This window comes from Oryx dammah, unplaced genomic scaffold, assembly GCF_014754425.2.
Source record: "Oryx dammah isolate SB20612 unplaced genomic scaffold, SCBI_Odam_1.1 HiC_scaffold_5, whole genome shotgun sequence".
NCBI classification, from domain to species: Eukaryota; Metazoa; Chordata; class Mammalia; order Artiodactyla; family Bovidae; genus Oryx; species Oryx dammah.
The window spans coordinates 90925909-90944819 of record NW_024070189.1 but is presented as its reverse complement, the minus strand read 5'-3'; the positions used below and the strand labels follow the sequence as shown (position 1 = coordinate 90944819).

The following is an 18911-nucleotide window of genomic DNA, read 5'->3' as shown; positions in this document are numbered from 1 at the left end:
AGAGAAACGCCGAGTTTTCGGCAAGATTTATTATGAACAGAGGGGAAGGGCTCAGTCCTTCTTGGCTGCCGCTTTCCTCATGGCGGCCAAGACGTTGCTCAGCTCCTCTCTCTTCCTCTTCGCGCGGATGTGTGTCCCCACCTGCCGGGCAAGGAGAGCCGTGAGCCTGAGCCCCGAGTCCCAGACCGGGCCCCCGCACGGGAATCCCACCTACCCTTTTCTTGATGAACTTGAGGGCCCGCTTGTCCTTGGAGACCTTGAGCAGCTCCATGGCTCGTCGCTCGTAAGGGGCGAAGCCACACACCTCCCGGATCATGTCCCGCACGAATTTGGTGTGTTTGGTGAGACGCTGCGCGAAACCGGGGCGTCAGGGCCAGGGCTTCAGGGGTCTGCCGACGACGGAAGCCCAGATCCCCCCCACCCCCCCAATCTCATCGGCATCAAAGCGGCGCGTCACGCCCGGCCCTTTGCACGGCCTGTCCCGGGACCCTGAACACTGTCTCCCTGCACACAAGCTGGGCACCGTGGAGTTGGGACCGCTTAACCCTCCCCTCTAGGCCACGATTCCTCAACATGAAAATCAAGGAGTCCACTTTCCCTCCACGTTTCAACCCGGATCCATGCACCTTCCTGCTCGGCAAACTCCTGCTCATGTGTCAAAACCCGCTCCCAAATCGCTCCCGCCCCAGCTTCCGAATCCACGGCGCGAGGGAGGGTCCTGGTACGTGGCCCCGGTGGGCGTCCGCAGCAAAGGGGAACACACAGAAGGGTAACCAGCATTTCCACTCTCTTCTCTGGCCAGCCTCACATTCTTTTTTCCCCTGCTTAAAACACCAGGGTTCCCCCGGTCCTCGATACCCCGACGGCGCTCCGGGAGCCTATGCCCAGGCCCTGCCCTCCGCCCGGAAGGCTTCCTACCCGCTAACCGCGCGCCTTGATACTCACCCCGCGGCGGCGGCTGTGCCTCGGCTTGCCCACGTTCTTGGTCACCTTGTGACCCTTGTTGAGGCCCACGGCCATGGGGTAGCGCAGAGCCATGGCTGCCGACAGAAAAGGGGAGAAGGGATGTGGGTGAGCTCCGGCGGGGTCCCCACCGCCTGGAACTCCGCGCTTCGGCTCCCACGGGCTCGCTCGCTGCACTCAGCCATCCTTTGAGTTGCCTGGGATCCCCAGGGTCCGGATGGCAACGGATGCCACTCGCGAGAGAGTTCACTAACCTGTTGTTCTACAATGGCTGCCGCGGCGGAAGGGCCTCCGACGAGCGGAACTCTGGGATATCTACCAGCTCGCGGGCGGAGCGGGCCAGAGAGGCAAGAATGGTTCGGGCGCCCCCTGGCGGCTTGGAGGTGTCCCTGCGGGCTCTCTGAGCATGCGCGAACAGACACCCAGAGCCAGCTAATTTACCCCAGCAAGCCTTAATCTTTAGTCGGACCCGGTGGGCGTGACTATGGCGGCGGTGCTTCCCTCTGCAGGTGGGTTGAGAGTTGGAATCCTACCTCTGCCGCCACCCGGCTGGCCCAGCGCCAAGGACTCCACCTCCCACTACCAGAATTCCTTCATTTATAGAAGAATGACAAAAATAGTACCTATTCCGAACTGAGCAAGATATAATGACGCCTGGCACAAAATAAAACTTCCACTAACGGAGGAATTGGTTTTACGATACATGAAGCCAAGTTCTGGACTAGCGTTAAGGAAAGTGTGATACAGTCCCCCGGTGGCACTTGATATATGCGTGTGTGCTAGGTCGCTTCAGTCGTGTTCGATTCTATGGGACTCTAAGGACTGTAGCCCGCCAGGCTCCTCTGTCCATAGAATTCTCTAGGCAAGAATACTGGAGTGGGTTGCCATTTCCTCCTCCAGATCTTCCCAGGGATCGAACCCTCGTCTCATGTCGCCTCCATTGGCAGGTGGGTTCTTTGCCACTAGCGCCATCTGGTGTAATTTTAGGGGCAGAGATAGGAGGCATGATGGGAACAAAACCTTTTCCCCGCCTCGTTTTTATCTTTCAATCCTGTTTATCTCCAAGAGTCAGTATCAGTTTGGGGCTGATCTGTTTGGGGGTTACCCCTTCGAACATCCGCTGATCTTGGCGCCTTGGCGAACCAACAGTAGCTTGCATTTTATAACAGTTTTCATGCTACAGTTTTAATCTTTACAGTTACTTTTTCTTTATGCAAGCAGTGCTGGTTTACCACTCTAAGGAAAGTCTCCACTTTAAATTTACTAATGTAAATGTCAGTGGTGTGCAGATGCACACATTGCCTTAAAGAGGGGTAGTCTGTTGTAGGAATCTCAGCTTCTGCCACCAACTTCCCCTCTGTTTCCTCATCCATAAAGTGACAGTAATGATAGCACTGACCTCTGGTTATGAAAATGCCGTGAGGTTATGAATGTCAAGTGCACAGCGCTTGATGCAGGCGATCATTATTGGGACATAAATCACATGCTTAGTGCTGCAAATAACGCCTTTGGCCCACAAGCGGTTCCCTTCCCTTTCATCCCTGACTTTCTGGATGAGGTCCACCTGTCTTGAAACCTCCATTTATCCTCCTGTGAAATGAAGTTGAGCATTCTGACATAAATATGTCATAGACATCCCTCTTCACCTCCTGCCACAAACAAACTTGGAAGGAACCTGAACAGTGGTTGTGCAAGGGAAGAAGGATTTTTATTATCACACGGGAGGTTGGACGTAGCCTAGAACATGTTCCTTTACTCCTCCCTCTCCTCAGACCCCAAGAGCAACTCGAGAGCTTCGAGGGCTCCTTTGCTTGGGGGACGGGTTGGAAGATGCTGAGGCTGACTGAGTGGAAAGAGCAAAGCGGGAGGCAGTGGACTCAGGTCACAGATAGAGCGGGCTCTGAGGGTGGCTCAGTGGTGGGATGACCTGTTTGATGGGGCCGGGGCTCTGGGGCAAGTCACATCACCTCTCTGAGCCTCAGTTTGTCCATCTGCAAAATGGAAGCAGCTCTCATATCATCAATAACAGCTAAGAAGACTGAGGTAATTGACTTCCGACTTCGTGACAAGATGCCCGGTACACTCTGAGTTCTGCTTGTTTTCAACTGCTGGTAGTTTTTCTCGGGTTTACTTTTTTGTGTCTTGATGACTTTCTCTTGGCCCTTGACCACCTGCTCAGAAATGTCTTCAGTGTATGTCCCAGCTCCAGGACGGTTGGCTGGAGGGTCTTCTGGGAAGATGAAGGGGCCTCAAGCTCAGAGGCTCAGGCAGCAGCAGGCGTCGTTATGTTGAGCTCCTGGCGGACGAACCAGGCCCTGGAGTGCGGCATCCAACTGCGGAGCAGGCAGAGCAGGTGGAAGCGCCACGGGTAGAAGACCCCAGAGGCACGCGTGGCGCCTCCGCGGATTACGGCCAGGGCTGCCTTGGGCCCTGGAGCCGCCCTGACCCTCGTGATGCCCCTGGGGAAGGGAGGGTATGATGGGGACTGCGGCTGGGGCTGAGCAGCCCGGCCACAGCCCTTCCCAGGGTAGCCTGGCCCCGCCTAGCGTCCTGGGCCTCACCTGACTCCTTCGGCGGCTGAGGCACGGTCTCGGAGACCCAGAACGCACATGGTAATGGCCACGTTCACTTCCTGCACGTCCAGCTCCCGCCGGAGAGAACTGAAGAAGCTTTCCAGCGCGAACTTGGCTGCCGAGTAGGGGCTGGAGAAGGAAGTGGGCACCCGGCCTGGGGGCGCAGGAGGGCAGTGGCTGAGCGGCTGAAGCCTTCCTGCCCGCTCCAGGCTCGCCTGCATCAGCCCTTGTTGCTTCCCCACGCCCCGCCCCACGTACACGCACCAAGCAATGAGGACACCACCACCAGGGAGCCCTTGCTGTCAGTCAGGCTTGGCAGCGCCGAAGAAGTCAATTGCACGTAACTTAGGAAGTTCACCTAGAGGTGGCGACTGCGAGTCACCGGGCGGAGGAGGAATCCAAGCCCAGACGAGGAAGGCGCGAAGGCCTTGGTAGGTAGGTAGGGCCTTGAGGACTGGGACTGCGTTCCCACGGGAGTGTGGGAGTATTGGCCGGGGGAACTGAGCCAAGGCCAAGAGGGCGGAGCCTAGAACCAGGAAAGGCAGGGTCTGGAGCCCCGAGGGGCAGGGCCTGATGGGAACAGGGAAACGACGGAGTCTGGTGGGAGGGCGGGGCCAGGGCCACGAGGGGGCGAAGCAGGGACCGCGGAGGGGCGGAGTACCTGCATGAGCCAACGTGTCGACTGGGAGCTGCGGACGCGCGTGCCTGCTGGGGCGGCGCCGAGGTGGTTCAGCACCAGGTAGTCCAGCCCTCCTGGCCCGGAGAGGCCCGTCAGCCTGGAGCTAGTCCTTGAGGCTCCGTACCCCCCGGCCCTATGAGACACCGCCCCGAGCCCTGACCTCTGAACTAGCGAAGCTCCGGCCAGAGCTTGGAGTCAGTGAGTTCTGACCCAGGTAGTGCCACAACTAAGACCAAAGAGAACCCGTTCTACTCCCTAACCGGGCTTCAACCCTCATTCAATGGGCCAGGTCCAGAGTTCCACCCACTGGATGGGTTCCACCCACTGGATGCCATGAGGCTCCACCCCCTAGTCACGCCCCCGGAGCCATAAATCTCCACCCTCAGAAGGCTGTTACTACCACACCCCCGCCCCAATTTGGGTCTTGCCCCTAAAGCCTAGACCAAAGTCCCAGACTCCAGGCCCCGCCCCTCACCCAGCTTGTCCAGCGCAAACTGCACCACGCGCTCGGGCACCTCAGGGGAGGCCATGTCCGCAGCGATGTAGAAGACCTTGGGAGCGCCCAGCTTCCGGCAGTTCCCTACCACCTGGGGGGGCCAGAGCTGCCCGTGGGCCCCTCCACCCCAGCTGGTACCCCTCCACCTGTCGGCTCCATGAGGGCCCCAGGCTGAAGCCTCCCCTCCCCTTCAGTGAGCCTTGGGTTCCATTTAACATCATCCCCAAAGCTTTAACACTGGGATGGCAATCTGGCAGCTCACGGGCCAGAATGGGGGACATTTTTGCTTGTTCAACCATCAAAATTTTAAACTCAGGAGATTTCAAATAAATCTTGAGATTGCTGGCCTCTTGAAGTTTTGGAAGGTTTGTCCCCAGGAGATGTATATTTCCTTGAAGCAATACTGGGCTGTTGCTAAGAAATGTCTACCCACCTTTCCTTTGTCCTTGAGAACCCAAGCTATCAGCACAGCCTTCGTTCACTATCATTACTCTCCTTCAGTGAGGAAAACTCCTCGCTTTACAACTATCTTACTGCTTCAGTCCCACACCAGAACCCAGGAGAAGGTACTTTTCTTGTCTCTGATTTGCAAATAAGGAAACTAAGGCTCAGAGAGATTAGGTGATTTGCCCAAGGTCACACAGGAAGCCCGGATGCTTGCAGGGGTTCAAACTCAATCCGTTTCCCACTCCCCACACCTACTGGAGATAGAGTGTCTCACCTGCTGCAGCAGAGCTTCGGTGTGGGCAGTGAGCACTAGGTGGGAGCCCAGGCGCGCGTAGTGATACGCCAGCTCTTCCCCTATGCCGGCACTGACTCCGGTCAGTAGTACACGGGCTCCGTGGAGGCAGGCTGGCGGTGAGCAGGGGTGGTCAGCTTGCGGGATGGACAGGACAGCAAGACCATCCCTCCCTCCCCCACACCCAGGCACTTACCTGGGTCAAAGTTGTCATCCCAGTAATAGGCAAGGAACAGGGCTCCCAGCCCTGTAAGGAGCAGCACCTTCATGGCCCTCCCTGGGTCTGCAGTGGGAGAGAGGGTGGCCACACAGGCCTGGCCCAGAGTTAAACCCCAGTCACACCCATTTCCCCAATGGTGTCTTTGTTCGAATAGCAAGTGATGACGCCCCCAGCCCTGGCCCCTTTTTTCTGTCCCCATAGCCACAACCTGGTCCAGGTCATCACCCAGCTCACCTGAGCCACTGCAGCAATCTTCTTACCTGCTGAAAACCCTGCCTGTTTCACTTAGGACAAAAGGTGGGTGACCAAAAAGACCCTGCTTGGATCAGCCCCTCTTATTCACTCTGCTTGGCCACACTAGCCTCGTCACTGATCACAGGAACCAGCCAGTCACCGGCCTCAGGGCCTGGGCACTGGCTGTTCCCTCTGCAAGGATGCTCTTCCCAAGTACAACTCAGTGGCTCTCTCTTTCAAGTCTCGCGGCAACCACCACCTCCTCAGAGGGCGTTTGCCTGGCCTCCTTCTCTACAGCTCCTCTCTTCCTGTTCCTCCTCTGTTCCTTACCTGTAGAACATTCATCTCCTTCTCAGCACTTGTCATCCCCTGAAATGATCTTGATGATTTATTACCTGTTCAGGCTCCCTCTCTCCCCTTAGACTCACTTCCATGAGGGCAGAAAGGAAAAGGAAACCTGCTTCTGTTTTGCTCACTTTTTTTTTTTTTAATGTTTTGGCCACGTGTCATGCCGCATGTGGGATCTTAGCTCCCCGACCAGGGATAGAATCCAAGCCCCCTGCAGTGGAAGTGGAGAGTCTTAAACCCTAGACTACTAGGGAAGTCCCTGTTTTGCTCACTTTTGGATCTTCAGTGCCCCAAACCGCCAGACTTGTAGCAGGTGCTCAATAGATAGACTGATCCAGAGTGATATGAGGAATGTGGGAGGTGAGAAGTGGGGGAGCCCAGAAAGACAACTATCTGGAGACACTGGCTTGGATACGGAGGTGTCCATGTCATCAGCATTAAGATGTGACTTCAGCTGTGGGAGTCGATTTACTTGTATCTCAGTAGAAGGCATAAGAGAGAAAGCCAGCTAGTTAAAGTTCAGGTGGTCATGGGTTTCCCCTGAAAAGGGCCCAGGCCCATTCCATCTTGGGGTTTCTATCCTCTGAACCGCATGGGGCAAAGATTACAGAGCATAGGGATCTCTGTCCAAAAAATGTGGCATGTGTCTTGCTGCTTCAAACTCTTCCAGGGTTCACCACTTCCTCGAATGGAGACCCAGCAGGTCTGGTCCCTGCCTCCTTGTCCATCCTCAACTCCCCCACTTCCCATCCATAAATCTATCAATCCTCAGAGAAGTGAACTCCCCGCCTTAACCCAGTTATGCCAGCATCCCCTCAGCAAAGAACGCTCTCCCACCTCTCCCCACTTCCAGGGAAAGCCCTGAAGCCCCTCAGCTCAACCCTCTCCTCAACCAGGCCCTGATCACAGCAGCCCCGCAGGGGTTACCTGGCAAGCTGGGTGGGAGGGCGGGGGGCGGGGTGAATGGATGAATGGGTGGATGAAATAGCTAGGTTGTGATGGGGGAGAAAAGGGAGAACCCAGATCCTCGCAGAACCCACTGGCCTCCTGACATCGCTGGGCCTCAGTTTCTCCTCTAGACAAAGGGGGCGTGCGACCCATTTGCACGTTCCCAACCGCGCATTCACTCACTCAGGTTTGTTTCTCCCAACGTTCAGAGGGGCCGGGGTCCGGGCTTAGGAGCCACGCGCGCGGCCCTCCACCCTCACTTCTCGGCCGTGTCCCCGGGGCTCGGACCGCGCCCCCCCGCCGCGTAGGGTCTGAGTCACGTGACTCCGAACCCCCCCCTCCTCGGGGGAGGGGCTAGACTGTGTGTGTGGTGGGGGGAACTCAGCTCCAGGCGTTGCCAGGCAACAGCCTCCTGCCTAGCTCTTTCCCTGACCCCACCTCTTAGGGAAGCACGACCGGATCACGTGACCAAAGCACCGCCTATCAGACAATTCCGCCCTCGTGTTGCCGTGACAACCGGCAGGCAAACACTCTTCCTAGGCCTGAGCCCTTAGTCCCTCGCGCGGGGGGATCTCCTGGGTGTGGCTCTCCCTCAGGCCTCACTCAAGACCCCTGACTTCTATTTCCCTCACGTCACCAGGGCCGTGCCGCGCCAGACTGCATTTCCCAGAAGGCTTGGCAGCTAGAAGAACCGTCCGGCGCCTCACGGGAAGTGCCAACTACTTTTCCCAGACAGCCTTGCGGTGGCCAGCCCTTGAGGACTAATCTTCGCGGAGACGTTTTTTGCAGTCGGACCGCAACCCATCTTTGGTTTCTTGGAGCCGAGACTCCGACTCCCGGAAGCCTTTGCGGCTGACAAGAGACTACGCGTCCCAGAGGCCCGTGCGGGCCTGCAACCGGAAGTGGCGGGCGAACCGAGTGTCCTTGCGCGCGGAGCCGAGCGATCATGGTACCCCGAGTTTGGTCGCTGATGAGGTTCGTGGGGTCACCGGGCGGGCCTCAAGCCCCCGAAGATGTTCCCTTCTGCGGGCACCCGACATCTGGTTTGCTCCCGATCGCCTCTTTGCTGCCCGTAGTGTCAGGTCTCCCGTGTCTCTTCAGACAGGGTGGAGCTTTTCCACTTCCTGCTTCCTAGCGAGTCCTTGCCTTCGCACTCGGTATACTAGAGCCCTCGGAGTCTCAGTTGCCGGCTCTGTAATATGGGAGTGCCGCACGCATTTGTTGCGAGGTTAAATGGACACTTAGAAACCTCCCTCGAGTTCCTCTCGGAGCATTCCACGGGAACTGGAAGGTAGAAGATGGTCAGACGTCTTAAGCCTTAACTTTTCCCTGGCCTCTGCAGGATCTCGAGTGACACCGTCCCTCTCCATGCTTCAGTGTACCAGTTAAATGGCGCTGAATATTCCTGCACGCTCTAAATTAAGTGCTGTGTGTCAGGCCCGCCTCTGGGCTCCCAAGATGCCCCGCGCTTCCCCCATTAGCTGCCTGGCTTCAGGTGTGTCCCTCTTTGGACTGTGGGCACCCTTCCCCTAGGACTCTAACCCCACCCCCACCCTTGCAGGCCTAGACCTGGGAGGTGGCCAGCAGTGTCTGTTGAGCTACTGTGGTTCCTTTCTCTGCCTGCAGGTTCCTCATCAAGGGCAGTGTGGCTGGGGGTGCTGTCTACCTGGTGTATGACCAGGAGCTGCTGGGGTCCAGTGACAAGAGTCAGGCGGTCCTTCAGAAAGCCGAGGAGGTGGTCCCCAATGCCGTGTACCAGTTCAGCCAGTACGTGTGCGAGCAGACAGGCCTGAAGTTACCACAGGTACCCTGAGCTGGTATTGAGGCTGTGCCTGGGAGGGAGCAGGGGTGACAGCTTTGTGATGGCCTTTAATCCCGGGTCCTTCAGCCCTGCTTGGCATCCTCGGCACCGGATGCTGCTCTCCTGGCCTGTGAGGGAGGCTGGGCCGGCCAGGTCTTCCTTTCACCAGACCCTTCTCCCCTTCTCTTCCCAGCTCCCAGCCCCTCCAAAGTTTAACTTTCACATCCGCGACTCTTGGAATTCAGGTAGGCGCTGGTCCATCTGCAGGCAGGGGAGGGGCCCCAGATACCTCCCATATCCCTTCCTGGCCATTCCTTTTCATCACTAGCTTTCCTGCTCTTTGTACAAACCCCCTCCCCGAGAGCTAAAAGAGACAAGGGGGTGGAGATTCCAGGGATTGGGGAGCAATGTGTGACCTCCATCTGTTTCCCTGTGTGGAACTGACAGCTGGTAGAAGTACCTCTAAAAGTCTCTGCTCAAAGTGCCTGGCCCTTCCTCCCCACAGGCATCATCACCATGATGTCAGCCCTGTCCGTGGCCCCCTCCAAGGCTTGGGAGTACTCCAAGGAGGGCTGGGAATACCTGAAGGAGCGAACCAAGTAGCCTGTCAGAGAAGCTGTCTGCCCCAGGCGGGAACAGGGGCAGGGGCGCCACGAACACCAGACTGGGACCCAACTGGGCAGCTCCTGGCCTTGCTGCCCCAATAAAGGACTTGGAAGTGTTTCTCAATCCATGTGCTGGACCCCCGGGAAGTGGGCTTCTGGCTCCTGGGGGCCTGACCTTGATCGAAGGCCAAGGTCCACTCCTTTGTTACCTGGACCCTGCCCACCAGTGGGCCCTCGACCTGGTATGGGGAGTGGGAACAGACCATAGCCCTTGGGCTCAGGGTTCAGAACATGCTGAGGGCCCATCTGGGTCTGGGGTCTCCTTGGGTTTTGGAGAGCTGAACACAGGGTGGGGCAGTCTGGGGGCAAGGGCTGATCCACACGGCTGGCAGTGCCCACAGCTGCTGGTTCTCCTCCCTGCTCAGCTCCCTGATCCGTGTCAAGTCGAGTCCCTGCCCTCACGCTGTACCCACTCTCATTCCCCGCTCTCCCCACGACCTGAGGGTTGCTGCTCCCCTGGGAAGCCTTCTCTGACACCCCATGCCTACTCTGGGCCAGCTGCCTGGTGACCCACATGTCTTTCGACCCAGCTGGAGCTCTGGGGATGCTCCCTTGAGATGCTCCCTGTGAGGTCCCCAGCACCCAGCCACAGAAGTCGTCCCACCATGGTGGCAGCAAGAGAAGAGCTCTGCCCCTGACAAGGTAGGAGGTGGGTGTGGGTGGGAGCCAGCCACCGGCCTACGAAGCCACCCTGGAAGCAGGGATCAGGCCTGGGTAACGACTGGTGCCCTGAGCTGGCGCAGGATTGTCTGTCCCCAAGAGTTCTTGGGTTCATGTCACTCTAGGGGATGGAGCTCACTCAGGACTGTGAGCCAGGAGGGGAGAGCAGGGTTACAGATGAGGGAGGCAGAGATGAGGCCAGGGTGTCTCCTAGGCTTACCTGAGCACAGGAAACTGCACCTGCATGTCTGTCCATGCATTCAGCCAGGAATGGGTGGGGAGGGCTGTGCGCTTGGGAAAGGGGAGCCCTACATGACCTGTGCCACCCTGGTCATGATCTGACAGCCTGGAGACTGGTGCTGCTCTTGACCTCTCTGTGCCCTCGTTGTCAGACCCAGATTCCTCTCCTTTGACTTGTATTTGTTGCCAGTGACCAGCTCCCTGCTGGCCCCACCTCTGGGACCACCCCCTCCATCTGCTCCCCATAGATCATGTCTGATGACATTATGGACCTTGCTTACACAACTGTGGCTCCCCAACCCCTGTAAGACTCCTCAGAGGGGCCCCACCTCCCCTCTGTCCTGGGACACACCAGAAGCCCTCAGTTCCCAGAACACAGCTGCCTTTCCTCTGTTGTGTGGCCCCTCACTGAGCTGTCTTTTCTCCTGGCTGACTTCTGTTCATCTGCCCCTGGCTTAGACGCCTTCTCCAGGAAGCCTCCCCTGCCCCCTTCCTCCAGTGTTCCTCAGTGCCCCGTCACAGGGCCCACCACCTCGGGGCACATTTCCTCAGCTCAGCATCACTGACATCCAGGAAGGATGAATCTTTGTTGGGGTCACCCAAAGCATGAGGTCCAGCAATGTCCCTGCCTCCAACCCCCAAAATACCAGTGGCGCCTTACCCACCGATGTCTTCCGATGTTGCCAGCTGTCTTCAGGGGACACAACTGCCCTATGTGGCTGGAAGGCCAGCGTGGGTCTTAGCAGGCTGGCATCCAGGTATATAATGCTTCCTTCGGCAGACTGTGGGGCATGGGGTCTGTTTTCTCTTTTCCAACTGCTAGAGGCCACTGCCCCTTACCCCACCCTCACAGCCAGCAGGGCTGTTTTCCTCTGTCATGTCTCCATCTTGCCCCTCTGCCTCCGTTTCCCCTGTAAGGACACTTCCAGAAACAGGACCCGCCTGGATGACTGCAGGTGCTCTCTTGTGTGAAGCTTCTTGGTAACTGAGTCTTGTCTGCCAGGTCCCTCTTACCCAGTCAATATGGAGAATTATGACAGGGATGTGCCTGGCCTGGTGGAGTGTATTCACCCAACAGGTGAAAAGGCCTGTCCCGTGTCTGTCTGCCCTTGACTGTGGGCCTGGGGGAATGGGCCTAGTCAGCCTTGGTTGTTGGTACATCTTAGCCTCCAGAGAGGGCCGGGCCAGGCCAGACCCTACGAGTGTGAGACGGAGCAAAGAAGCAGTGGCTTCTGACCACTATTCCCCTAGGAAAGTGGAGTTGGGTGGCCCCAGCCCCATCCACACAGACCCAGGGCCCCTGGAGACAAGGCACATAGTTGACCTAGGGAGGTGGCACTGCCCCATTACACACTGCCTTCTGCAGTAAAGCTGGCCATCCCTGGAGTCCAGGCAACCCTTGATCCCTGAACACACCTGTATCTTATGTGGAGTGAGACCCCTCCCCACTCCTCCATCCTGAAAACTCCCCTTCCACTTGGGCCCTGCCCACCTGCCCAAGCCTACTTTATCACCTGGTGTCCAAGAGCCCTTCTGCTCCTGTCACAGAACACGTGGTTGTCTGTCGTTCACAGTAGGACACAATCTCACTAGAGGAGTCAGATTTCAGAAACAAAAAGTAGTTGGTGGGAGCCAAGGTGCTGGGGAGTAAGTGCTTGATGGGGACAGAGTTGTAGTTTGGGAAGAGAAGTTCTAGAATGGACAGTGGGAACAGATGTATGACACAGAAAATATACACAATGCCACTGAATTAGTTAAATAGTCAAAATAGTAAATTTCATGTGTATTTTTACCACATAAAACCCACATGAGGCAAGCATCTCATCTATGGAGGCAGAATGTGAGCAATGGGAACAAACATTAGAGAGATGGATGGCTGAGATGCACAACCCAGACAGTCCTCTGAACTCTGGGCCTGGGCTCATGTTGGGCGTGCTGCTGGCCAAGTGCTTCTGGATAATCCAACAGTGCCTGAAAGCTGCCCCCTTCCATCCTCCTTCCCTGAAGGAAGAGCTGTGGCTTAACATCAATGAGTGTAATTTCATTTTACTTGAGGTAAAAAAAGACCCAATGCTTTAAATAAAGGGTACTGGAACAGAAACACATTTATTACAAAAAACCAAAAAAAAAAAAACAAAACAAAACAATTTCACATTGTATTGAGCTACAATATGGCAGGAGATTAAAAAAAAATTATTGTACACAGTTTAAGGGAACTCTTAACAGAACATATTCTTGTTGCCACGTGACGCGTAACACAGGAGCCCAAGCACTTAATAGCGGCGAGTGAAGTGGGCGTCGGTGGGTCTGCTCCCAAAGCCACCTCGTGGGATCACGTGGCCCCGAGAGGCCCCTCCAGGGGCAAAGCTGCCGCGCCTGGAACAAAGGCAGATTGTGTTTGTTTTCCCTCAGTGGGCTCTGCCCTGTGCCCAGTCTCTTTGGGGCTTTCTTCCCTCCGGGGTGGCACCACCAAGGGTCAGAGGTACACCCTGTGAGCAGCAGTGACACCCGCCAGAGCCTACAGGCAAAAACGAGACCAATGATGACAGTCCTTACCCGGACATGCCTCCCCGGTTCATCATGTGACCAGACATACTCCTCTCACCACCTGCAAAACAAGAAACCCTCCTCACACAGTGCCCAGGAGCACGGGACATGGAGCTGAGCACCCAGGGCTCAGGCTCAGGGCTCCAGCCCGTCTTAAGACCCAGTCCCTCTGGTGGATATGTGAGCACATGGGCCTCACACACCCATGGACCTCGCTGAGTCAACACACAGAGAGAGGCGCTATGGTACCCACTGCACCCCTCCCACCCACTCAGGAGCCCCCAGGCCCACCCACCCACCCACCCACCCAGTGCAGAAAGAGCAAGGCCGAGTGGTGGGAAAAACAGAGTGCGGCTCCCACCCTCAGGAGCAGGGGCGCCTCTAGCTGCCTGGTGCTTCTGCACAGACGCTGCAACTGCCGAGAACCGGCCCTCACCTTGCCACCTCCTGTGGTCCCTGTCCATCAGGCCTCCGTCAGCAGCGCCCTGCCACGCACGGTCCTCCTCTATCCTGCGGCCGTGGTCCCCCCACTCTCGTCTGCCCCTTGGAGAAAGACACCTCTGATTTGGATTGCCCCCATCTTGGCCTTCCAGGACAGCAACGACACTGGGTTTGGGAAGGTGGGTTTGGCATTTTGTGATCCCAGCCCTCTGAGCAATGGAGGGCTGCAGGAGGCACTTGGTCCAGGGCTGTCCAGAGAGACTGGAAACAGCCTGGGCTGCAGAGCCTGCACTCAGCTTATCCCCAAGACCAGGAGTCCTCAGCTGGATACATCAATTAGGCCAGCTGAATGTGAGGCCCTGGTGGGCATCATGGGACATGGGTCACAAACCTGGGTGGAGGAGGGAGCCCCCGGCCCTCGCTCATCCTCTTGTCAGAGCCGTAGCCGCCCCAGCCATCACGGGAGTCGCGGCCATGGCGCTCTGGTCCTCCGTGGCGTTCAGGGTAATGCTGCGTGTGAAAGGACCAAGACGAAAGATTTTAGTACAACCCTGGATCCCACGGCCTCTGGGCAACAAGTTAATAATAACAAGGATGATAACTCAGACAAAAGCCCCTGCAGGTCTGAGACAGTGCCAATAGGCACTGTACACACTGTCTGGGGTCTAGAGGCACAACACAGCCGCACCCTGGAAATCTGCTCACATCCTGGGCAGAAGTGCTCATGGAGCCCAAGACTGAATTAGGTGCTCCCTAACCAGAAGGCAGAGGTTCAGGCACCCATGGACCAAAGGGTGGAGGGGTCAAGTGGCTGACCCACAGCAGGAAATGATCACCATGTGCCAGGTGCCTGTATGCAGAATATTAATCATGGAGTTACCAGGGATCAACAGCCTTTTGATTTCAGGAGGGCACTGTCTAATCAGATGACAGAAGCCACCCATGTTCAAGAGCAGCATGGCAGGACTGGATAGACACATGCACGTCATCTTATTTAACACCCCCTGCTCCCTTACACAGCAGGAGAAACAGGCTCAGGAGGAGTGGGAGCAGCAGGATGGGACCCTGCTGTGGATCCCAGAGTGGGACATGTAACCACCACGGTGCTGCTCAACGTGTCCACCACAGGAAACCCAGGACACCAGGGGCACATTTAGCTGTGTGTGAGACGTACCTCTGGGAGGAGAGAAACAGGAATCGGGAGAGGGTCATGAACTGCTCCTGAGGCAGCAGGAAAGGCCTCAGGAGCTTGGCCACTCTCAAGCCACGTTCTCAGGCTCGGAGGAAGGTGGACAGTATATCAAGATGCTGTGGTCAGAGACACCACCAACCCTCAGGGTGGCGACTCTGTCTGCTGAGTAACACCTTGACCACACCTTCCCTCATCTTTTCCATTCTCCAAGGAACCCACTAAAAAGTCAAGACTCTTTGGAGAAAGTTTCTCAAGCTAAATGTTAAGAGAGAGGAGAAAAAAGAAAAACTGCACTTGTTTTCTCATGTATTAAAGCTGCTAAAGAAAAAATGCATGGGCAACCACTGACACTCCAGGTGCACCTGGAGCCCACACGAGGCGTCACATCTGGCCAGCACCGTGGGTCTCACAGAACGTTCCAACAGACCCTGCCAGGCTCACGCAAAGCTCTCCAGCACGTTAGTACCCATCCAGTCACAAAGACGTGTAGAACCTCAAGGTCAAGGCTATATGAGGCTTCAGAATACCTGCTTGAATTCTGGGCCAGCACAAAGTACAAGCTATTCATTCACACTGTTGTTCCACATAGGCTGCAGGTGCCACACTCCCTTACTCCTTATCACTCTAACTTGGGTGGAGAAGAAAGCAGGCATGTCAAAAAAAGAGAATCAACTGTACAGGGAAAAGTGGCTAAAATCACAGCTTCTGACTTACCTGTCCTTCTCTTTCTCCCATGATTGACCTTGAACCTTCTCTCCTGAAAAAGGCAATTCAAATTAAATCATAAGGAGGAACATAGGTTGGACAGATCCCTAAATGGAAAACATTTCCTGAGTTGAACTCAGGTAATTCACAGACACACTGACTGGTTCAACTGGTCTGGACACCTAGAAGTGCCACTTGAGATCTTCATTATGAATGAACAATGACCAAAAAAAAAAAAAAAAAAAACAAAAAAAAAAAACCCCAACAAAAACAGGGCAGGGAATGTCCCTGTGGTCCAGTGGTTAAAACTTAGCCTTTCAATGAAGAGGATGGGGGTTCCATCTCTGGTTGAGGAGCTAAGATCCCACATGCCATGGAGCAATAAAACCAAAACATAAAACAGATACACCATTATAACAAATTCAAGACTTTTAAAATGGTCCACACACACACACAGAACAGAATGAACCAGGGCAAAAAAAAAAAAAAAAAAAAAAAAAAACACAAAAAACCACCCACAAAAAACCCCATGAATTAAGTGGGCAAGGTGAGTGGCTGACCTGTCAACGGAGTGGTCAGGGTAGCGGCCCCGGTCCCTGTGGTCAAAGTCGTGGAAGCGGTCCTGACGGTTGAAGTCAGAGTGGTAGCGCTCATCCAGGGCTGCCCGCTTAGCTTCCGGCCAGTAAACATCATCTCGCCTGGGGTGGGGGGTGGGGCGGGAAGCAAGAAAGGAGGGCATATATTTCCCCTCCTTAATGGATGACCTCTGTGGAAGCTGGTAAACTAACCCTCAACAGTCCAACTGCCCCATCACTTCAAAGAATGAGAACTAAGTTTATCCACAGAGTCCATTCTCTGCTACTAGAGGTGAGAGTGCCTGGAAGGATGATGTGGAATGTGACTGAAAAGCTCCATTCTCTTATCCAATATACCTGAGTCCCCCAAAGAGAAAGCTCAGGTCTCCTTACAGGAGGGGACCAATGAAGTGGATGTCAGATCCCTTCTGGGAACTGCTCATGGTCACAAGGGTTGGCAAGTCTATGGGACAATTAGTGCACTAACTGTCCTGCCCCATGCAGATTTGACTCAGGAGACACCCAGTGCAGAGGACTATTAGTAGCACTTGCAATGTACCTGTTCAAAACCATTTATATCACTGCAATGATTTCAAAGCCTGGAAAGTCTCTGTGTGTGTCTATCTGTGCTGGTACTCAAACCTAATGATCTCATAAGCACCACTTTCACCCACCATTTCTCCAACAATCTCAAACCACCTCAGCTTTCCATATAAAGTACAGAATATCAAGTTGAGCTGTAGCAAATACTCATATGCTTTTTTTCCCCTTTGCTTCTTTTTAAACAAAAATCACTCATTAACAGGGTTCTGGGGAACATGGCACAGTTCTAAATGCCACGGGCCACCTTAGGGGTGGCAGTGAGCTATGGCATGGCTTACCGCCCATAGTCATAGGGCCTGCGGACGGCAGGCCGCCGCTCCTGCTCATAACGCAGCTCCTGCTGGCGCCGCAGCTCCTCGCGCTCATGGTGGATGCGCTCCTGCTCGCGACGGCGCTCATGCTCCACCCGTCGGCGCTCCCGCTCCAGCCGCTCCCGCTCCATGCGCTCCCTCTCTAGGCGGTGTCTGTGGAAGGCCAGCCTCTCACGGGCAATAAGCAGCTTCTTGCGTTCCTGCCGCTCCAGCTCTGCCTGCATGGACTGCTCACGCTCACTATGCTCGCGCAACCTGCAAGCAAAGAGCAGAGGCTGCAGGGACCCCCGAGCTGCAGCAGTGCCCCCAGGTGGGATAGGGGGGCCTTGAACTGCAGATAAATTTAGTAATAAGCAAGTGCCAGAGGATGGTGGAGGCAGCAGGTTGTGCAGGACCCATCCTCCCAGCACTAGGCTGAGACACTGACAGCCCAACTTTTGCAGAGATGCTGATGATGCCCAACATGTACTTCCCTCCAATCTCCTGTCCCTTCTCTGCTCTGTTTACCAACAGGAATAGTACGAGCAGAAATGCCTTATCTAGTCTTGTTTTCTGTGTCAAGGACAAACATTTCTGTGATTTACTTGCTTCAGGGACCATGTCCTGGACCCTGCACACCCCCATCCAACAGATAATAACACAAGGCTTTTGGGAGGGAGCCCATGAAGTGGAAAAGGCTGGGATCACCTCTTCCAGTGCATTCATCTGCATGGTAGTGATCCCTGGTAAGACTCAATGATGTTTCATGACCCTGTTGAGCCACTTCTGTCAACCTTGCTATCAGGCTAATTTTTGTATATTTATTTCAAATCACCTTTATTCCTATCTGTCACTCATCTTTGGTCTTTTAGGAAATTTTAATTTAGATGACTCCTTTATAAATTTTTAGCCCTTTCAAAAGCTCAAACTCAAATAGATTTACTTTTGCACCATACAGATGAATTTAACTTTTATGTTTCTGTGCAGCCAGCAGTTTATGTTGACATGGGCATCAGTGATGTGAGCCAGAGACCCAAAAGATGGTCCGAAGGCACAGACTAGTGACCTGAAGCCACTGAAGAGAGCCTGTCCTTCTCTTAATTCTGGGAAATGTCATGATAAATATTTTTATCATGTTAAAGTAAACATGCATGATGGTCGGTATCACTAGTCTCTTTCCCAGTTACTTCACCAAAACTGTACTCTGGCTGATGTGTGTGTTGCTCAAATCAGTCAATATTCCTGGATCCCAACTCACCTGCGAGACTCCGAGTCTCTCGACTTCCTCGACTCTTTGACTTCATCAAAGGACACAACAGACCGCTTCTCTCTGCTGGCCGATTTGCGATCCTGGCTCTTAGACACCTGGTTTACCAAGAAGCATTGACAAGTTAAAGCAGGAAGAAATCAACTGTGTCCAGGCTCAAGCATCCAAGGTCAGAAATGAAGCTGAACAGTGAATGAAACAATCAGGTAAGACTGTATTCTCTCTGGAGAAACCTCACCTTGGCTCACCAAAATCCAGAGTCATAGACTCACTACCAAGCTAAACTGGAATCCACTGCCTACTTTCAGTAGCCAACATTGATAAGGGGATTTTCTCAGAAACTTTTCATTTAAAGTAAAAACAAACCAAACTTTTATTCATTTTCTCAAGTGCATCCAAAACACATTCTTCAATATTAAACACGCAGTGATGCCCAATCAAGGCCACTTCTGCCATGTCTGAGGATTCCTTATTTGTGCCGAGGGCATTGATTTTTGACATCTATTCATCTTAGCCCTTGAATCCACACTTCGATTTTTCCATTTGACATCATTTGTTAAAAAGAAGGGAGAAATTATCTGACACAGTAAAACAATGGTAGAAACAGTGCAATAATGAAATGCCATAACAGAACTCTCAGCTTGTAACTGGTCCATAACATTCATGAGTTTAAACTGCTGGTCATCTGGCCAGCACAGGTTAACATGGCAGGCCTGAGGCTAGTG

At 54.6% G+C, this 18911-nt stretch overlaps 4 protein-coding genes across 10 annotated transcripts in view; 1 reads left to right on the top strand and 3 right to left on the bottom strand.

The window, feature by feature from the left end:
* Positions 1 to 11: 11 nt before the first annotated feature.
* RPL36 (ribosomal protein L36) lies at positions 12 to 3129 on the bottom strand. Its single transcript, XM_040242056.1, has 4 exons — positions 1218 to 3129; positions 946 to 1040; positions 215 to 349; positions 12 to 141 (listed from the first exon to the last, which is right to left on the bottom strand). Exons 2-4 carry the CDS (start codon positions 1036 to 1038, stop codon positions 52 to 54), a joined length of 318 nt encoding a protein of 105 aa, XP_040097990.1. The 5' UTR covers positions 1039 to 1040; positions 1218 to 3129; the 3' UTR covers positions 12 to 51.
* HSD11B1L (hydroxysteroid 11-beta dehydrogenase 1 like) lies at positions 2653 to 7528 on the bottom strand. 7 transcript variants are annotated; one of them, XM_040242052.1, is made up of 8 exons: positions 7384 to 7528; positions 5647 to 5733; positions 5433 to 5563; positions 4691 to 4802; positions 4198 to 4289; positions 3801 to 3894; positions 3525 to 3690; positions 2653 to 3296 (listed from the first exon to the last, which is right to left on the bottom strand). In XM_040242052.1, the coding sequence occupies exons 2-8, from the start codon at positions 5717 to 5719 to the stop codon at positions 3227 to 3229; spliced, it is 738 nt and encodes a 245-aa protein (XP_040097986.1). In that variant the 5' UTR covers positions 5720 to 5733; positions 7384 to 7528; the 3' UTR covers positions 2653 to 3226. The 7 variants fall into 7 exon arrangements, with proteins under 7 accessions (XP_040097986.1, XP_040097983.1, XP_040097984.1 ...); XM_040242049.1 differs by having other exon boundaries at positions 2653 to 3422; positions 5647 to 5764; positions 7384 to 7472; XM_040242050.1 differs by having other exon boundaries at positions 2653 to 3422; positions 7384 to 7470.
* A 161-nt stretch (positions 7529 to 7689) lies between these two features.
* Positions 7690 to 9730, top strand: MICOS13 (mitochondrial contact site and cristae organizing system subunit 13). The gene is made up of 4 exons (XM_040242055.1): positions 7690 to 8175; positions 8827 to 9004; positions 9195 to 9246; positions 9507 to 9730. Exons 1-4 carry the CDS (start codon positions 8147 to 8149, stop codon positions 9602 to 9604), a joined length of 357 nt encoding a protein of 118 aa, XP_040097989.1. The 5' UTR covers positions 7690 to 8146; the 3' UTR covers positions 9605 to 9730.
* Positions 9731 to 12646: 2916 nt separating this feature from the next.
* The window catches only part of LOC120864558 (scaffold attachment factor B1), a 26402-nt gene continuing 20137 nt past the window's right edge, over positions 12647 to 18911 (bottom strand). Inside the window, exons 7-14 of the mRNA XM_040241614.1 lie at positions 18178 to 18325; positions 16908 to 17195; positions 16012 to 16149; positions 15461 to 15503; positions 13946 to 14064; positions 13550 to 13650; positions 13123 to 13174; positions 12647 to 12942 (exon numbers count right to left, since the gene is read on the bottom strand). Of these exons, the coding sequence (XP_040097548.1) occupies positions 12840 to 12942; positions 13123 to 13174; positions 13550 to 13650; positions 13946 to 14064; positions 15461 to 15503; positions 16012 to 16149; positions 16908 to 17195; positions 18178 to 18325 (992 nt within the window). The 3' untranslated portion in view covers positions 12647 to 12839. The remainder of the gene's footprint in view (positions 12943 to 13122; positions 13175 to 13549; positions 13651 to 13945; positions 14065 to 15460; positions 15504 to 16011; positions 16150 to 16907; positions 17196 to 18177; positions 18326 to 18911) is intronic.